We start from the raw sequence: 18893 nt of genomic DNA on the forward strand, positions 1-18893 counted from the left end.
CAGCACCTAAATTTCACATATATTACATAAAAATCTAAACACTTAGCCACACCTACCCCAACTATAAACTGTAGGGTGATCATATGGGATCTAGAAAGGCAATTAGTTACTGTTTAAACGTTTAAAACGGGACACAAATTAAACGTACAATTGCTCGTCAGTGAATAAACCAAATAAAACAGCTAAGCACATATACAAAGAAAGAAACACATTTAAGATGGAAACACATCTGGGGTTGATATAATATGATTATAACATGCCTAAATATTCAATATTGTGTTGATGAAAAAACCCAATACATTAAGGAGCTTGGTGGTGAAAAACCCAATTTGATATTTGCTTGAGGGGTGAATTGGAATTGATAATGCAATTAAAAAACATTATCACCCAATTACATAAAAAAAATGGTGGGTAAAAACCCCAATTTGTGAATTCTTATCTGGAGCTCTGACAAATGCTTCCATGTTTGACCAATCAACACTAAATGAGATTAGTTTGCACAGGGTCTCCACGTCTCCATATCACCAATCCTATTAATGTTCAAAATATTTTGCCCGGTAGTTTCAGGGAAGAAAACTTGAATATTGGCCAATCAGAATAGAAAATTGCCTCTTTGACAATGTTGTTCATCAAAATAGAACATCATTCCTGCCAAATTAATTCAAATAGCTCTAGAGAAGATAAAAATATGATTTGAGTTTAAATGGGAAATATATGCTCCCATAATTGTCACCTGATCAACATTAAATGGGGAAAGTTTGGTAAAGTCCCCCAATCATCAATCCTGTAAAGATATAAAATGTTTTAATCTTGGAGTTACAGAGAATATTTTTTTTAGAATTGGCCACCCAGAATAAAATTTGTCTTCTTGCGGACATGATTGTCCAATCACATAAGCATTATTTGTAAAGAACTTTCCAAACATCATTCTTGCTAAGTTTGGTTAAATTGGTCAAGTGGTTTAGAGGAGAATGTGAAAATATGAAAAGGACAACAGACGACATATATGATATTAGTGCAACCAAAACAAACATGGTGCATCAGTCCTGTACTAAACAGATATGCATGAGTCAAGTGTTTAACAATAATATATAAATATGGAGAAGTGGTATGATTGCCAACTATTCATCAGAGTCAAAATGATGTGGATGTAAACACTATAGGTAAACAAACAGCCTTCAACAATGAGAAAAACCCATACCTTAAGTAGCTACTAAAGGCCCAGACATGACAAAATGTGAATCAATTTATACGAGAAAACCAACGAATAAGTCAGCTGTCAGATAGATGTGCATGAGCCATGTATTGAACAGATGTGCATGAGTCAAGTGTTTAATAGATGTGCATGAGTCAGGCGTTAATTGGATGTGCATGAGTCAAAGTGTTCAACAGATGTGCCTGTGTCAAGTGTTCAATAGATATGCATGAGTCTGGTGTTAAACAGATGTGCATGAGTCAGGTGTTAAACAGATGAACATGAGTAAGGTGTTAAACGGATGTGCATGAGTCAAGTATTCAATAGATGTGCATGAGTCAGGTCTTAAATAGGTGTGCATGAGTCAGGTGTTAAACAGGTGTGCATGAGTCAGGTCTTAAATAGGTGTGCATGAGTCAGGTCTTAAATAGGTGTGCATGAGTCAGGTCTTAAATAGGTGTGCATGAGTCAAGTGTTAAACAGATGTGCTTGAGTCAAGTGTTTAATAGATATGCATGAGTCAAGTGTTCAATAGGTGTACATGAGTCAAGTGTTTAATAGATATGCATGCATAAGAGCATGAGAAGATCCACATTATTTAATGTATGCTAGACCCAAGAAATTTGGCATAACCATATTTTTCTTCATATAACATAGCTGTATAATATACTAGACTGGAAGCCAATATTACAATAGCAAAAAGATCCATCAAACTTTACTTTGATCACACATAATATTCTCCATCTTATATCACTAGTGATACAGCAGTTTTATAAGCATAAAAATAACCAAAAAACAATTCTGTTCATCTTAATTCTCATGTCTTTGTCAGCGAGCTTCCAGAAAGGAACATCAATTCTTAATGTGCTGCATTGAATGTCTGCAAAAAATCTTATGTCTGAAGAAAATTCAAGCTAATGCTCTGAAAAGTGAGCATAATAACACTAAGCAGATACTCTCTGTTATCTGTGAGGAGCTGACAAAGCTTCCACTATCCAAGGGTCAGATTTGGAACCTTCTCTAAACTCATCTTTAGTTAGTCTACCATCTTTATTCTGAAAAGCAAAACAAAAAAGTTTGATTATATTTCTTATTGTAGTTGTCTCCCCTTGCATATACTACAATTCTCAAATTATGGATCGGCTTCAAAGTAACAACACTCGGTCAGCACCTCATAAGGAACATTCATGCCATGTTTGGTTTCATTCCATCCAGTGGTTCTCTAAAAGAAGACATTTGTATGTATTTCCCATAAGGTCCTATGTTAAACTAAGTACCCGCTGTCAGCCATCTTGGATAATGGACCAACTGCAAAGTAACAACACTTGGTCAGCACCTCATAAGGAACATTCATGCCATGTTTGGTTACATTCCATTCAGTGGTTCTCTAGGAGAAGTTCAAAATGTAAAAAGTTAATGACGGCGACTACGGACGCCAAGTGATGAGAATAGCTCACTTGGCCCTTTGGGCCAGGTGAGCTAAAAATGAGGTCAAGGACATGGACATATGACAAATGGAAACTTCGTAACATAAGGAATCTAGATACAAGGTGTGAAGCATCCAGGTTATCTACCTTCTGAAATATAAAGCTTTATACAAGTAGTTTACACTGCCACTGCAGCCGCCGAATAGTAATACCTATGTCTTGCATACTGCAACTTTCATCACAGGCAAAACAAAAACATTGTGATTACAATGAAATATAATCAGGTGTCTATGTCAGCTTAACTGTGCTTTCTCATTTTGTTAGGCATTTATATATATGATCATAAACAAATTTTGCAATTGATTTCATAATTATTGCTGAATTTGTGATTTAATGTAAATAATGTATTTTTACTAACAAAAAAGAAATATTAAATTGTTGCATTTTCATCTATCTCTGCTAATTTTGTTTGATAATCATTTCTTATTTTCTTGTAATGTCTACATTGAAATAGTAAATGCAACTCATCTCCGATGTCACTTGTCTTGCATAGTTCATGATAGTTATACATACATGTACATATATGTTGTATACAAATTGTAATGTTGTACAAATTATAATTTATACAGAATTTTTGTACAAGTTATCAGTGTTTTATGCACCGCTTAACACAAACGAATGATACAAGCACACAGTCTTTTGTTTCGCATATTTCTGTCATATTTCCATGACTTCATGGCACATTCTAATACTGAGCATTGCTACAAAAAACATTATAAGAACACAAAAAGACTTTTTATGGATATGATTTTGGTATAAGGAGAAAAATAAAAATAGAATTTAAACCATTCAGGTGTCCTTATTTCCAGCTTTAGGACAAGGAGAATAGCACTAAATGTTAGGTTGAAGTATATAAATTTGAATTTAAGACATAAAGCTGATAAATTTTAGAAGATAAACTTTTATCACCTGGTGCAAAAAGGTATGTGTCAAAAAACTTATAACTTGTACAAAAACCCTGTACAAATTATAATTTGTACAAACTTACATCTTGTACACAACATATATATCTCAATTGCAATCATATCACATCTCTTCATTTTTATTTTCAAGGAACAAACATATACACGAAATGAAAAAAATATGTTTGCAAATGACTGTAACAGAAATTCATGCACTATCAGAGTGGATCGATATTTATAACTTGTCAAAACATTACAATTTCCCCTTTCGTTGCTAGAACAGAAATTCTTAAATGAAAAAAAAGAACTTGAAAGGTGACCCGTAATTGTTTACTTCTTTGTCCTTTGGTCTTTATGAATAGTTATCTCATTGGTAATCATACAATATCTCTTTATTTTCATATTTAAGGAGAATGAGTGACACACAGTATGTTAAAAAATATCCTGGAATTGCAACTGTCCATCATTGTTAACTAAAACCTTGATTATAAATATTTAATACAGAATTTATAGATGTCCCCTTACAATGATTACATCGATTACACAGAGATGTTATTCCTCACGAAGATAATTCTAACAATTACAGTATAGAAATCATCTAATGGTCTGTACATCATTAGACAACTTAAGGTAATGGATCATTAGTAATTTAACCTTGTCAGGGATATACTACAATCAATCAGAATCCAGACATGGAAATGGAATTTTGTCAGCTTTATTTAAAATTTTGGAAGATTATTGATGTAGGCTTTTAGAGCTACACATATTTTGCCATCAGATTACTATTTATAAAAAATAAACTTTCAACGGAGAGATATATCTCCTCTGTGTAACATGTAATCACAATCTTAACACTTGATGGGGAAAAACACAGATAGGACTTTCTTCTGCAAAAACTCATTTTACATAGTGTTTGATCACTAAATGTGGTTGTGCTTTTCAAAATAAATGAGTAAAAAGTTTTACTGATATATAAATGTGTCCTGTCATCCAGAAATTTTGTTGAAATATTTCTCAGCTGGACTAAGAATTTTTTTTAATGTGATAAATTAATTCCATGCTGGAAAAAATATCATAATAAAAATAAAAATGTGCGATACTTTGATGCAAGTAGTCTAATCTATTTTAATACAGCATCTTTTTTTATGACAAAAGGGGTGTAACTCCTCCCCCTTTCCCCATCCTTTTTCCTCCCCTTTCGTGAATTCCCAAAGTTGGCATCTTGATCTACATGATCATATAATTTTTCCTCTATACATACCACATCCATCTGAGCAAAAATCTTCTCAACACGTTTCAGTGGTGTGTCTTCCTCTTCTGGAAGATCTATCAAATTACCAACCATACTATAAATAGCATCAACTATGTTGACCATCTCTTCCTTGGTAATATAACCATCATTGTCAAGGTCATACAAACTGAAAGCCCCTACAAAATACACAATTTTTATATTTCTACTAAATTTATTAACATGTTTTATAGACATAAGACAATTTAAAGCTTGAGATATGTCAATCGTTGAAGACTGTATGTTGCTCTCTAGATGTCTTTTGGTTATTTTTGTTGTTGGATAGCGGTCTCATTGACATATACTCCATATCTCCTTTTATTTATAACCGCCATGGTGGTCTCATGGTAGCATTGTTTGCCTTAAGTGTGGCAGGTCTTTGGTTTGAAACCCTGGTCAAACCAAAGCCTTCGACTGGAAAATTGATACTCTAAGCAAGCAGCATTAAGGAATAAGGGCAAAGACTAGTACTACTGGTATGGTCGGACTCAGAATAATGTGTCCAGGTAAAATGACATGTCTACCTTGTGATCAACTATCAGTTTAAAATCCTGCTCAGCGTGTCAGTCTAGTACAAAGCAGGGTTCATATTCATATCTAATTAACATGTTCTCGCCCTGAATTTGTATTTATTTGCCACTGGACTTTAAACAGCCATCCATCAATCCATCTTTTTATTCATCAAAAAACATTTCATTGATAGCATTACTTGAGTTCCCCCAATCAGAGCATATATCACTACTTTTGTTGTAATTCAAATCTACATCTTTTATTTGTTTGCATTTTGTTTTCATTCAACTTTGCCTTAGAATAGAAATACTTTGAACAATGTTAAATATATTTCTGAGAACAATAAGCCCTAGTTAATTTCACTAGAAAATAAATCAATATATCAAATAAAACAATATAATAAACTTTTGACACAGAGATATGTCTCGCCTATCAGCATTACATTCAGAATAAGACAATCTGATGGACAGCAACATTGCTAATTTATTCCAGGTCGCTGGACCATGAAGTTGTGGGTAGGGCCTCGTAAAGGTTAACAAACTGAGATGTACAGACAGTAATGTAACTTTATAGAAAATATTGTTGTCTATTGCAAGTAGTTCCTATCAAACTGACTTTAGCAGAAAACTTAACATTTAAAATTGCCAATTAATTCAGTCACTGGACCATGACCTAGTGAGCAGGGACTCAAAATAGTCATCAAACTGATATGTACTGATAGTAATGCAACTTCATCCAAAATATCATTGATCTATCACAAGTAGTTCCTATCAAACTTACTTAAGCAGAAACAAGAATGTGTCCATAGTACACGGATGCCCCACTCGCACTATCATTTTCTATGTTCAGTGGATTGTGAAATTGTGGTCAAAACTTCAATTTGGCATTAAAATTAGAAAGATCATATCATAGGGAACACATGTACTAAATTTCAAGTTGATTGGACTTCAACTTCATCAAAAACTTTAACCTGACACTGGACAGACAGACGAACGGATGGAAGCAAAGATCAGAAAACATAATGCCCCTACTACTATCGTAGGCTTGGCATAAAAAATGTTAAAAATTATCGTTAAAGGGCAATAACTCCAATAATGAGGCGACTGCAAATTTCAGCCATATGGGTTATTTGTGGATCTTGTCTTGCTGATCATTTGTGCAACATAAAGTTTCTATCTATCTATTACAGTTTTCAAGATAATTGGCAAAAATGGGGAAAATTGTCATTTAAGGGCAATAACTTCAACAAGGAGTCGATTAACAATTTTGGTCACGTTTGACTTATTGGTAGACCTTGTCTTGCTGATCATTTTTGCTGTTAAAATTTCCTATCTATTTTATATAGTTTTAAAGATTATTATTAGGCAAAACACAAAAAAATTGTAGAAATCGTCATTATAGGGCAATCACTCTAACAAGGAGTCAACTGAAGAATTTGGCCATGTTGACTTATTAGTAGATCTTGTCTTGCTGATCATTTTTGCTATTCAAAGTTTCTGTCTATCTACCATAATTTTAGATAATAATAAAAATGGTAAAATTCATCATCTTAGGGCGATAACTCCTAAAAGAAGTTGTCTGACAGTTTTGATGTAAATAAACAAGAGGCTCTCAAGAGCCTGAATCGCTCACCTGTATTTCAGAGGAGAAGATTTTTAAATGTTAGCAAACTTGATGAACAAATTGTCTTTAAAGGGCAATAACTCCTTAAGGGGTCAATTGACAATTATGGTCATATTAACTTTTTTGTAGATCTTACTTTGCTGAACATTACTGCTGCTTACAGTTTATATATATCTATAATAATATTCAAAATAATAACAAAAAACTGCAAAATTTTGTAAAAAACTACCAATTCAGTGGCAGCAACCCAACAATGGGTTGTTCGATTTGTCTGAAAATTTCAGAGCTGATAGATGACCAATTGAACAATTTTACCCCATGTCAGATTTACTCTAAAAGCTTTAGTTTTTGAGATATAAGCCAAAAACTGAATTTGACCCCTATGTTCTATTTTTAGCCATGGCGGCCATGTTTGTCGATGGATCAAAACTTAGGATACAATTTATAAACTAAATACCCTAAGGAACATTTAGTTAAAGTTTGAAGGTATTTGGCCGAGTAGTTTCAGAGGAGAAGATTTTTTAAATAGTTTACGACGGACGCCAAGTGATGGCATAAGCTCACATGGGGCCCTTCGGCCCCGGTGAGCTAAAAATAGGTAGAGCTCAACATTCTGAACATTTTTGCTCATGTCAGATTTTCTCTATTCATAGTGGTTTTCAAAATAATATGGAAAATTTCTATTTTTAGCCATGGCGGCCATCTTGGTTGACAGGTGGGTCATCAGACACAATTTTTAAACTAAATACCCTCATGATGATTGTGGCCAAGTTTGGTTGAATTTGGCCCAGCAGTTTCAGTGGAAAAGATTTTAGTAAAAGTTAACAGACGACGACTGACGCCAAGTGATTAGGAAAGCTCACTTCCCCTTTTAGGACAAACTATAAAAAATCAGTTGAAAAGGGCTTAACTCATCAGATCCATACAAAGCAGAAAAATATCTGACAAAAACACAGACAGGACGTGGCATGGTCACAAAGTACAGATCTGAGAGTATGTAGCAGTTACTGACAGCTAGTTCAAAGCCAATAACAATTAATAAAAAAAATCATGTATCTTAACGACTAAAATGTCTATTTTCCTGAAGAAAAAAAAACCAACATATCTGTTACTAAGAACAAAGCATACATAGTATCAAACTGAAAATCTCTGTTGTAGTCCTAAGGCAGTCAATTATATTTTCTATTTGAAATGGAAGAAAATCTATTATGAAATGTCTGTACCTTAATTGTGTTTTAAGATGTACATAATTTTACCAGTGGCTAAATATCTGTTGTAATGACATAGTCAATATAAACATACTAATAGCATCTTTTGCAATTTCAAACATAGTGCAATTGGCAATATTTGTTGAAAAAAAACCAAATCAATTAATCATACAGTATAATACATTTCATACAATTTTTTATTTATATTTGAAATTATCTTTGAAAAGAGAACAAACTGCAAAGTGTCCTTAAAGTAAAAAGATAAATTTGTTTGTTTTTAATTCATATCTCTTAATTTTATTGATTTTATTGATTTTATGGGATATGACTATACAATAAAAAAAAATAATATGAACTGAAAACTGAAAATTCCATATAATTATATTTATCACTATTTTTTGCCTTGATCTTTATTGTGATTATTTTCTCCTTATAGTGGCAATAACGTCATAAGCCAATGTCAGAAAACCGAAAGTTATGTAAAACTCGAACTGCCTATAAAAGTGATATATTGACGGCTGCTGAAACTCATCCTACATTCATAATGATGATATACAAGACACTACAACATCTAAGCTAGATGGTCCCATTAGGATTGACATATAAGGAATTTCATTCTAAAAGTTGATACTTCTTAATTTCTGAATACTCCTCGAATAACTTCATAAAATACATCATCTGAACATTTATCAGAGCTTTGTCCACACAGGTTGATTTACAAATTATGTAATGGAAAGTTTAATCAATAACAATTTCTTTCAGGAGTAAACAACTAGCATGAAAGAAAAGCCCAAAATTCTCCAATCTTTTACTTTATGGATAACAACCTATAAGGGTAACACTTAATGCCCCTGTTGCCTACGGTGGGGGCATAATAAAATTGACTTGCCATTAGTGATTCATCCAAAACTGACCTAATCACAAACTTTAACATGTAAACTGCAAAGTTTCAAAAATCAATAAATCATGACTGAGGAGGTGAGGCCAAATAATCTTCATGGAAATGAAATGTGCCAATGCTGATACAACTGCATACCAAATATCACTGACTTACATTTAGTTGTTTCATATAAACTGACCAAATCACAACTTTAACAAATTGTTGACACTACTGGAAACAGCACACCTTCACCACTTCATCCAGGCGAGACAAAAAACCTAGTCCTAACCTAAAACAAACACCTAACCATACCAAACCATAGCTCTATAAAGTGAAGGGACCCCTAAAGTAAAAGAAGGCCCCTGTTTTTTTTTAACCATTTTACACTAATCATTCAAATACAGCAAATATGTGTAACATAAGTATATTAATCCTTTGGCAACAAAAGTTCATTATCTGAGTAAGCTGATGTAGAAAAATATTAAGATAAAAACATATTCCTTCAAGAAATCAACTACTTTTAGAAAGTTATTGATTGACTTTTAATTTTCTCTGATTAAAGCAGGAATTATCTTCCACGCATTGCAAGGATTATGGAGAAAAACATTGGTGATAATGATGTTTTATTGTATTGATGAGGTCGCTGAAATGAACAAGGACAGTGTAATCAGGTGTAAAAGAAGATTTTATGACACTTCAGCATCACGACTTTCATCATTACTGATCTTCTCATCAAATCAAATGTTAAAAGGCAAGAATTTTTTTTTACAAGTTTTAATGACAATAACAAAAAAACCTTTCAATTTCCTCCGGGAATATAAAATTTTCATGTTGATCTTCATTCTATGTTCTTTTCTACTTATAAAAAAAGTTCTATAAAAACTTACTTACTTACTCCTTCACTTAGTGTCAAGTTGCCACAAAAAATTGACCTTTTTTCTCATTTTTCTTTCCCAAAGATGTGGAAAAGTTCTGTTGACCATAAATTTACTTGACTTTGTAAACGTTTATTTACTCAACATAAGTGTCCAATTATTATAAATTTAAAAAAAAAACAACAAAAAATCAATTTGAAATATGATAAAGGTGTTTTTTAAGTATAAAGAGTAATGTTTAAAAAACATGTCATAAACCATCAACACTTAAATCTATTACCCTGAGTATACATATAGTTTTTGCCTGGGCTGGGAAGTTATATTAGTGTCTTAATCTAATTTTCTGACCGATAATGGATCCAGGAAATGAAATTTTCACACTCCATTCTATCAAATATGTAGTAATGGGAACAGTTATTAGTTTCTATAGAGTCGACAATCAGATCGTGTTAGACAACTAATTTTGTGGTCATATACAAATGGTCGGCTACGATTTTTACATGGATAATCACAGTATATAATCATTAATCCAAAATAGCAAGCTGTAAATAAATGAAGTTTTAACATGGAAAATACTTCATGTAGAATATCTATAGCAAATGATGTAACATCCAAGTATTTTCTATTATTATGCCTTTTTTTTATTTGTTCATGTGCTAGCATGTGTTTTGCCTCTTTCACTAACTGTTTTCAGTTATAATTGGAACTTTAAACTATAGATTTTATTCTAAAAGGTTCTTATTTGGCAATATTTTAAATTGTATATGAAGGTAATTTTTTTTTTACAGATGAGCCTTTTTCACTTCAGTTGATTAAGGATGTAGTTAGGTGAAATGAAAAAAACCTAGAATTTAAAATTGATACTATAAGTCAGAAGAGCATTAGTAAAGGAACAAAATAAGCTAAAAATATTGAAAGGTTATGGAACTTTTTTGAAAAATTGCGGGAAATTAGGCCGACTCAGACTTTTACATTATATTTAGCATAGGCATTATTTGGGTATCAAATCATAGGAAAAAAAATCTAAAATCTGCATAAATTTTGGTAATGACCTTTTTATGAGCTATTGAAGTCTTCTATGAAAAGAAAAGCGGGTGATGTGGAGCAAAATATTTTATCCTGTATCGTTGGAAAAAACTAAAGAAGTCTGAACATCTGACAAAAATTCATAAACCTGACCTAAGTACATCCTTAATACATAAATCATTTGACATTAAATATTTAATTTCTATTGACTTTAACAGATACATTTTGAAAGTTTTATTCAATAAATATATATTCCTCCATATACAATTTATGATGTCAGTCAGCCTATCACAATGGCAATTGAAGGTCTGGTCTACCTCTGGCCATTTGTACTCCATCTTTTGGTATTAGTTATATGATTTGCTTGATTATGATCTGCAATATTATAACAACTACTATCTAAGTTTATGACCTCTGTAGATATATATGTATGTCTTTTCAACATTTGGTTATTTGTCTAATGTTAAATTGTTCTCTCATTTATGTATTACCTCAGATCTCCTTTAATTTATATATAATGGGATTAAAGGGGCATTAGCTGTCAAATTCATGTTCACCGATTAGACTCAAATTCTCATATTTTGATTTATAACATACTAAAACTTATGTCAAAATTACAATAAGTCTGAAATAAACAGTTAACAATGCATGTACTTGATAATTTTATCCGAATTTCGTGTGTATTTTAGTCTAGACTCCATCTAATTAACTATCGAGATGACCTCCTAATACTGCCGTTGGTCGCATAACCCGAAATAAACATAAACATAAATATAAATAGATTGCTACCTCGTGCAATTGGATTTTTATAGGTCTGTTTGATTTCATGTTATAGGTTAAAAAGTAAGCTAATTAACATTTTTACCTGTATAAGAATGATTTTTTGTGGATCGACATGATCGAATCAGTCAACTAAATGGTTCACCTTTGTTTCACTTTCAATGTTGACATTCTTTTCCTTTTAATGGCTGAACACGACTTATGCATGCGTAAACAGTCTCTAGCTAATGGGTTAAATTGAAGGTCACATGAATACAGATTTAATGAGGTCGAATTATTCACTTGCAAGTGAATAATTCATCAGCGATATTTCTTTGCTTATTTTGACAAAATTATACCAAATTGGCTGCTAAAAACGAATTATTATTTCATTATTTCACTTTTATTAATCATTGAACCAAATGAAATCATATTCTAATTTTTTTCATATCTCGTAGTTAGTGCCCCTTTAAATACAGTCAAATATTGATGCAGAATGCCATTAAAAGTAACAAAGATTCTGAAAGTCTCAGTGGAATTCTGTGGCTGTTTTATGAAGAGTTATACAGACAAACAGTCTAGATGGACAAATGCACCAATGAACATATGTACGAATTGAAAGATGGACACATGAATTAATGTACACAATAAACTGTGGTTCAGCTGATGATGAAACACCATTTTTTTGCATAAACCAGAATATCATAGTGTAAATGAAATCTAGTTGATCCGACTAGGGCCCTCAATGGTGTACATACCTAATTCTAACAATCAAGTTCCTTAAATGACCCTACCTTATTATGTATATCTAATACTTACAGTAAAGTTTCTCCTCTACTGAACCATAGACTAACAACCTCAGGAGTATATCAAATAGTCTGTCTGAGTCAAGTTTCTCTTCTAGTTAACCTCTGACTAATCTTATATGGAGTATATATAATACTTACAGTCAAATTTCTCCTCTGACTAAATGGTCTATGGAGTATATCTAATATTTACAGTCAAGCTGTTTTCCTCTACTGAACCTCTGACTGATGGTTAATGGAGTATATCTAATACTTACAGTCAAGTTTCTCCTTTAATGAACCTCTGACTAATCATCTATGGAGTATCTTTGATACTTATAGTAAAGTTTCTCCTCAAGTATCTGCTCTCATGTACCTCTGACTAACATCGTCATGAGTATTTCGAAAACTTGACTAAGTATTTGAAATACTCATGACTAACACCGTCATGAGTATTTCGAATACTTAGTCAAGTTTCTCCTCCAATGAACCTCTGACTAACGCCCTCATGAGTATATCTAATACTTACAGTCAAGTATCTACTCCAATGAACCTCTGACTTAAACACCCTCATGAGTATATCTCATACTTAGTTAAGCTTCTACTTTAATGAACCTCAGACTCACACCCCCAGGAAGATATCTTATACTTACAGTCAAGTTTCTCCTCTAGTGAACCCCTGGATGTTATGGACAAAGCAGTAATAAATTCTCTGAATGATATATAACCATCCTGTAGAGTAAATAAATATGAAGTATATTTTGTTATTGTTTAATCAGTAATACTTGTCACTGATGGATGAGTATAATGGGTTATGCCATACTAATGTCTGAATAATGAGTTTGGTTTTCACCAAGGACAAAATATGATACTCTTGTGACTAAATATTTGCTGAAAAAAATAAACTATCATGTTAATTGAAGGAAAAAAGTAGCTAAAGCCTAAAAGAAACTTTAACTCAAGCCATTTTTGGATGCAAAAGCAAATTTCTAGGTCTGTTAATTAAAATGAAAAGAAATTAGATAAGGAAAACCTGCTTTGAAACATCAAAAATATAAGTACAATGTACAAACATGTTCAAACTTGTCACATTCTGTATGGTATGTGCCTGTCCAAAGTCTCCGTGTGGAAGGCCTTACTGTGACTTTGATATGAAGAACAGCAATAAAAGCGCTGTTCCTTTGCTTTGTGTGTGTTTTTTGTTGTGCATGTACTAATTTTGTGTCATGGACCGTTACCCCATATCCTTTGTTTTTCTATTATTTGGTATGAGTTTTGCTTATAGTTAAAGGTCTTCACAATCATTTGGTCTCTGGTTGAGACTTGTCTCATTGACAGTCATACCACATCTTCTTAGAATTATATTATATGAATTGTAATGCTTATATGTATATATGTTTATCAATAATTTAACCAGCTAATTCTAGAGTGCATTTGCAAACTTTGAAAGTAATTTTGTATTTAGACCTATAATCAGTTACTAATTTTACCATCTCTTATCTTGTGTAACCAGGACATTATCATCACTGTCATCGGTTTACCATAAATACATTTGTATTTGCCATAGGAGGGTTTGGGTAAGTTTGTCATCATGAAATTTCATGACAATTCCTATATTGCTAACAAGTTCTATATCCAATAAAAAAACATATAAAATATTTCACAGTTTAATTATAACATAATTTAGGAATTTCTCTTGTTACTGCAATGCTGTCGCCTGGTATATCTCTAAAACAGGGTAGATTTAAGGGGCACTTCCCCCTTCATGACAGAAAATTTGTGTTTTCTCCCCCTTTGTTCCTTCATTTTTGGTGGGCCCTTTTAGGTCCCCACCATCTTGAAAATTCCTGAATCCACAACTTCTTATATTTCTGAAAAACATTATAAGATATCACAATGCATTAACATTGACTTACCTTATTTGCATCAAAAACATTGAAAACAAAGTTTGCAAATTTGCTAGGATCCCCATTTGGAAAGAACTGCTTGTAAATTGTCTGAAATTCCTGTAAAAAAATAACATAAGCTTTATAAAAAATCTCTCTTGTGTCCACCTTGTGTCACACTGTGTTAAGGTCAAGGAACACTAAATGGGCTATGTCACAGATTTTGCTAAAATTTTGCATACAACTTTCGCTCGTTGAAATATAACTGAAAACGTCAAACTGTGACATATCGGGAAATGATCATTTTTATTAGCTTGAAAAACAAGTACATGGACCCCTCTTTTCAAAATGACATTTGACTTGATAATGTATGAAGATTATGAAAAAATCACCAATGATTTTTTTTTAAATTAGATAAATATGCAGCAAAAAATGCTGTTTTTTCTAGAATCATGAAAATTCAATCAAAATTATTTACAAAGAATTATTACACAAATTAAGAGCATAACTTTGTAAAGAAGATATTCCAAATCTTTTTACAAAAATCTGTATGTTTATCTTTTGAAACAAAAAAGTTAAGTATGTCTGTCCGAAGAATAGAAATGTGCAAGAAACTGAAATTTTAAGTAAATGGCTGAAATTTCGACCCCATTTATCTCTAAATTTACCACATGAAGGTATATTTTTAAATGCATATTTGAATTGTTTAAGCAAAAAATAGTTTGTATGCAAATTTTCATAAAAAAATCACTGTGGAATCAAAACTGTATCGTATGCCCTTAAGTGGTTCTTTGCACTGTTTTAAAAGATCCACAGATTCTGTTACAGAATTTTCCAGTTATCAAAAACATGAATTTTGCTATTTGAAAAATTATCAAGGGACATTACTATTGAAGTGTAAAATGTAAATTTGACCAGTGTTTCATGGTTCCTGGTTTTTTGTATTTGTGTCAAAAGATTTTTTTAGAGCAAACTCTATTGAAAACAATAATAAAAATAAATAAATCATCAACTTAAACTGCTACAAAAACCTATCACATTTCCATGTAAAGTAAACTGCAAAATTTCTGGGTAAAACTCTTATTTGGCATTCAATATATAAAGTTCACATCATAATAGAATGTGTACTAAGTCTTAGTTGATATGACCACAACTTCATGGAAAACCACATTAAACAGAAACGTTAACCTGCTTTAAGGGACAAACAAGTGCATTTAACAATGGAAAACATGATGCCCCTATGGTAGGAGGGGCATTAAAATAAATAAATCCCAATTTCTAATATAATGATTTGAATCAGACTGATCTGCATGGGTATAGGTATGCATTGGGCACACATTCAACATTTTGATTTAAAACTTAAAACATGAGATTATATATATATAGCTTGTCTAAAAAATGCTGTTAATTTTTATTTACCTAAAATGGACTGCAACTGAGGAACAAGCAATATCTTCAGAATGAAATTAAAACAACCTACAGTAAAAACTTTCATTCAAAGTCAATAAACAGAAATGTAGGGTAAAATATCAGTGAGAATGCATGCATCCCAATAACACAAAAACTCAAGACCAATAAAATATTTTTTTGATATGTTAATACAAAAGGACTTTAGTTACATTGAATGGAGAAAGAAAATATGATAGACAAACACGTTTCTTTTTCTTTACAAATTGGAAAATTAAAAGTCATCATTCCTGTAGTTTACAAATGCTTGACCCTTTCATAAATAAAATTATGGAAATTGATTTAGCCGATATTTTTTTTTTAATATCTATATTTTTCCTAATATGTAATGTAATCTCTAAATCCAGACTACCATATTCAGCAACACTTTTCATAAAATAGTTTATGACTTAAATTGATTGTATGTTTTTTGGTGAAAAAAAGTTGCAGTTCATTAATCCACGGTTTTATTCGTACAGTACATGTCTATTATCTTTAAATTCATCATTTAATTGATCATAGATAATTTAGACATGTATTTACCAGATAAATTAAAACCTTGCCCCTTTTATCTGATTCCATGGTACATTTAAGATTATGTGGCATGTCTTTTCCTAATTAACTATACAAGTTCAAATTAAATTCTACAAATACTTGTCAATAACAAGATTAAATATAGGAATGATAACAAATCAAACGCACCTGTAATATCTCTGCCAAAAAAGTGTTTATGACCGAATTATCAATATGAAATATTTAATATTAATAATTTAAAGTTCATGCTCTTTGTATGAAAATATTTGATCTAGTAAATTGATAATAAAAAGTAGTATAGATTATATGCCTCACCCATTTTCTTCAACAGATTTTATACTTTATAAGCCTACGTATTTATGTACATGAAAGCTATACTCAAGACCAATAACTGATGGTCAAATAGTTTAAAATAAGCATGAAAAAGCTGACAGCTAGTAAATTTGAAACGAAATTAAAGCTTTAAAGCTTGCAATGGCATTCCATTTTCATGACAATTTTAGTCATCTGACTTTAGGGGACATTAAGATAAGAATTGTATCTCTATATACTGACTGCTGATTGAATATGACCAATATTATGTATTGACCTCACAGTGTCTGCTGTTTTGATGAACATTCTAAAGCATATAAAGATTGTACAATATTTGTCAATTGTCAACTGTGCAACCAATCAAAATGCATGAATCTGGTGGTTCCCCTGGTAGGTTAAGTAAATTCTCAGTCTACTTACTATTGCTGGAGTGTTTAACATCCACTACTATATTCAGAAATTAATGTGTGGCTTTAAATTACTTTTGCATAAATCCTTGACCACTGGCAAAAATACAAAATCTAATTAATGAGATTGCAAAATTTTAATGATGGAAAATCACTTAACTACAATTATGAATGCTAGTTTTAATTATTGTGAACCTGATAGTCGCATTTTTCATGTTAATAAAAACATCCCAATAATCTGATAAAATTTCTATAGAATATGGTTTTGTCTTATAGAGCTATTTTCTAATTTACCATATGTTAAAATGGCCTTGTTGGTCTAAAGTTTAGGTTGGCCCGACTTCGATGCAAAAACAATTTTCTAGCGAATATAAATGAGCAAATAACAGACACAGTGGATGTCTGTTAAGTGCATTTTCCTGTTAATTGCATAAGAATTTGAACCACAGCCATTTCCTATATTTTCAATGACAAGAATTTACCTTATTTGTAAAGGTTAAAACCGCATTTTCTACTAATTGCAAAAAACAAGTAACCACAAAAATGATAGAAAGCCTACTATTCTTCCAAAAGTTGCATTTAAGAACTTTTTGACAATACTTTTACTGAATAGTCTTTTCAGTGCAGTATAATTATATACCATTTGTAAACATGTTTATTTTAATCATGTAGGATAAGTAGTTCAGTCAGAATCCAGGTAGTTATATAATAGTTCTCAGTCTAATACAGTACCATTGGGTTCAGAGAAAGAGAAAACTGCAAAGAACAGAAATAAAATGAAATAAAGTGTACAAAGTGACATGAAGGTTGATATATGACTTAATTATCAAAATAAACCTAACCTTCTATTTTGTTTTTCATTTATTGACCAAACACAATTTGTTTTAATATGTGATTCATTAACTGCTGGCCATCAAGACACAATCTTCTTTTTATATATGTACTGGTTAAATGTTCTTTTGCCTGAATAGATGTGAAAATAAAGATGAAAGTAAACACACAAATTAACTGGTATTTGAGTTGCAAATTAAACATCAAACAATCTTCATTGATTTTAATATTTGCAATATGTGTTCAAGCCTATGGATCAGTAATATTGGAACAATCTCAGGAATATTTAAAGATTTCTAAATTCACCTCAAATAAAAGAATAATTTACAATACAATTTCATCTGATGTTTTATCAACTGAACTGAGTTTAATAATTGACCATAAAATCTATCTGAATAAACCAATTTGCTTGCTGCTTAAGTCAGCAGCAAATATTACATGCATCATAACAGGACGACAACATTCAAAAGTAATATGAAGATATCCTGCTTTTTACTAGACAGACACGCCGAGGTAGACTTTAAACCAGCATTTGTTCAAACTCAGATGCCATGTATTGTGCATTGGCACATTATAAAGCTGCAAATATCTGAGTTTTAAGTCTTTGATATATGGGATAGAATGTGCTACAAATCCCACCCTTAGACGAGAATGCTTCCATAAGACCACGGTGACCAACTATGAGGAATTTATCCAAATAAGAGCTTTAAAAATGTCTAATAATCAGGTATATGATATTTAATTGTTTGTATATATAGTTTTATTCTATAAGTATATCAATCTAGTTGTGAAGGTTGACAACTTCGAGTTCTTACTTCAAAAGGATGATTTATTTTGAAAATTTCTACGTTAAGTAAAAGATTAGAGTCATTAGACCCCATTTATAATAACCAAATAAAGGTCAAAATGGTCTTACATCCACATCATTTTGAACTCTGG

General features: G+C 31.6%; 1 protein-coding gene across 2 annotated transcripts in view; it reads right to left on the reverse strand.

The window, feature by feature from the left end:
• Nucleotides 1-1757: 1757 nt before the first annotated feature.
• The window catches only part of LOC127729328 (neuronal calcium sensor 1-like), a 53063-nt gene continuing 35927 nt past the window's right edge, over nucleotides 1758-18893 (reverse strand). For both annotated transcript variants that reach the window (XM_052237085.1, XM_052237086.1), the window contains 4 exons: nucleotides 14455-14544; nucleotides 13192-13270; nucleotides 4846-5012; nucleotides 1758-2250 (listed from right to left, as the gene is read on the reverse strand). In XM_052237085.1, coding sequence (XP_052093045.1) covers nucleotides 2158-2250; nucleotides 4846-5012; nucleotides 13192-13270; nucleotides 14455-14544 — 429 coding nt within the window. In that variant the 3' untranslated portion in view covers nucleotides 1758-2157. The remainder of the gene's footprint in view (nucleotides 2251-4845; nucleotides 5013-13191; nucleotides 13271-14454; nucleotides 14545-18893) is intronic.

Source organism: Mytilus californianus, unplaced genomic scaffold, assembly GCF_021869535.1.
Source record: "Mytilus californianus isolate M0D057914Y unplaced genomic scaffold, xbMytCali1.0.p SCAF_2, whole genome shotgun sequence".
NCBI classification, from domain to species: domain Eukaryota; kingdom Metazoa; phylum Mollusca; class Bivalvia; order Mytilida; family Mytilidae; genus Mytilus; species Mytilus californianus.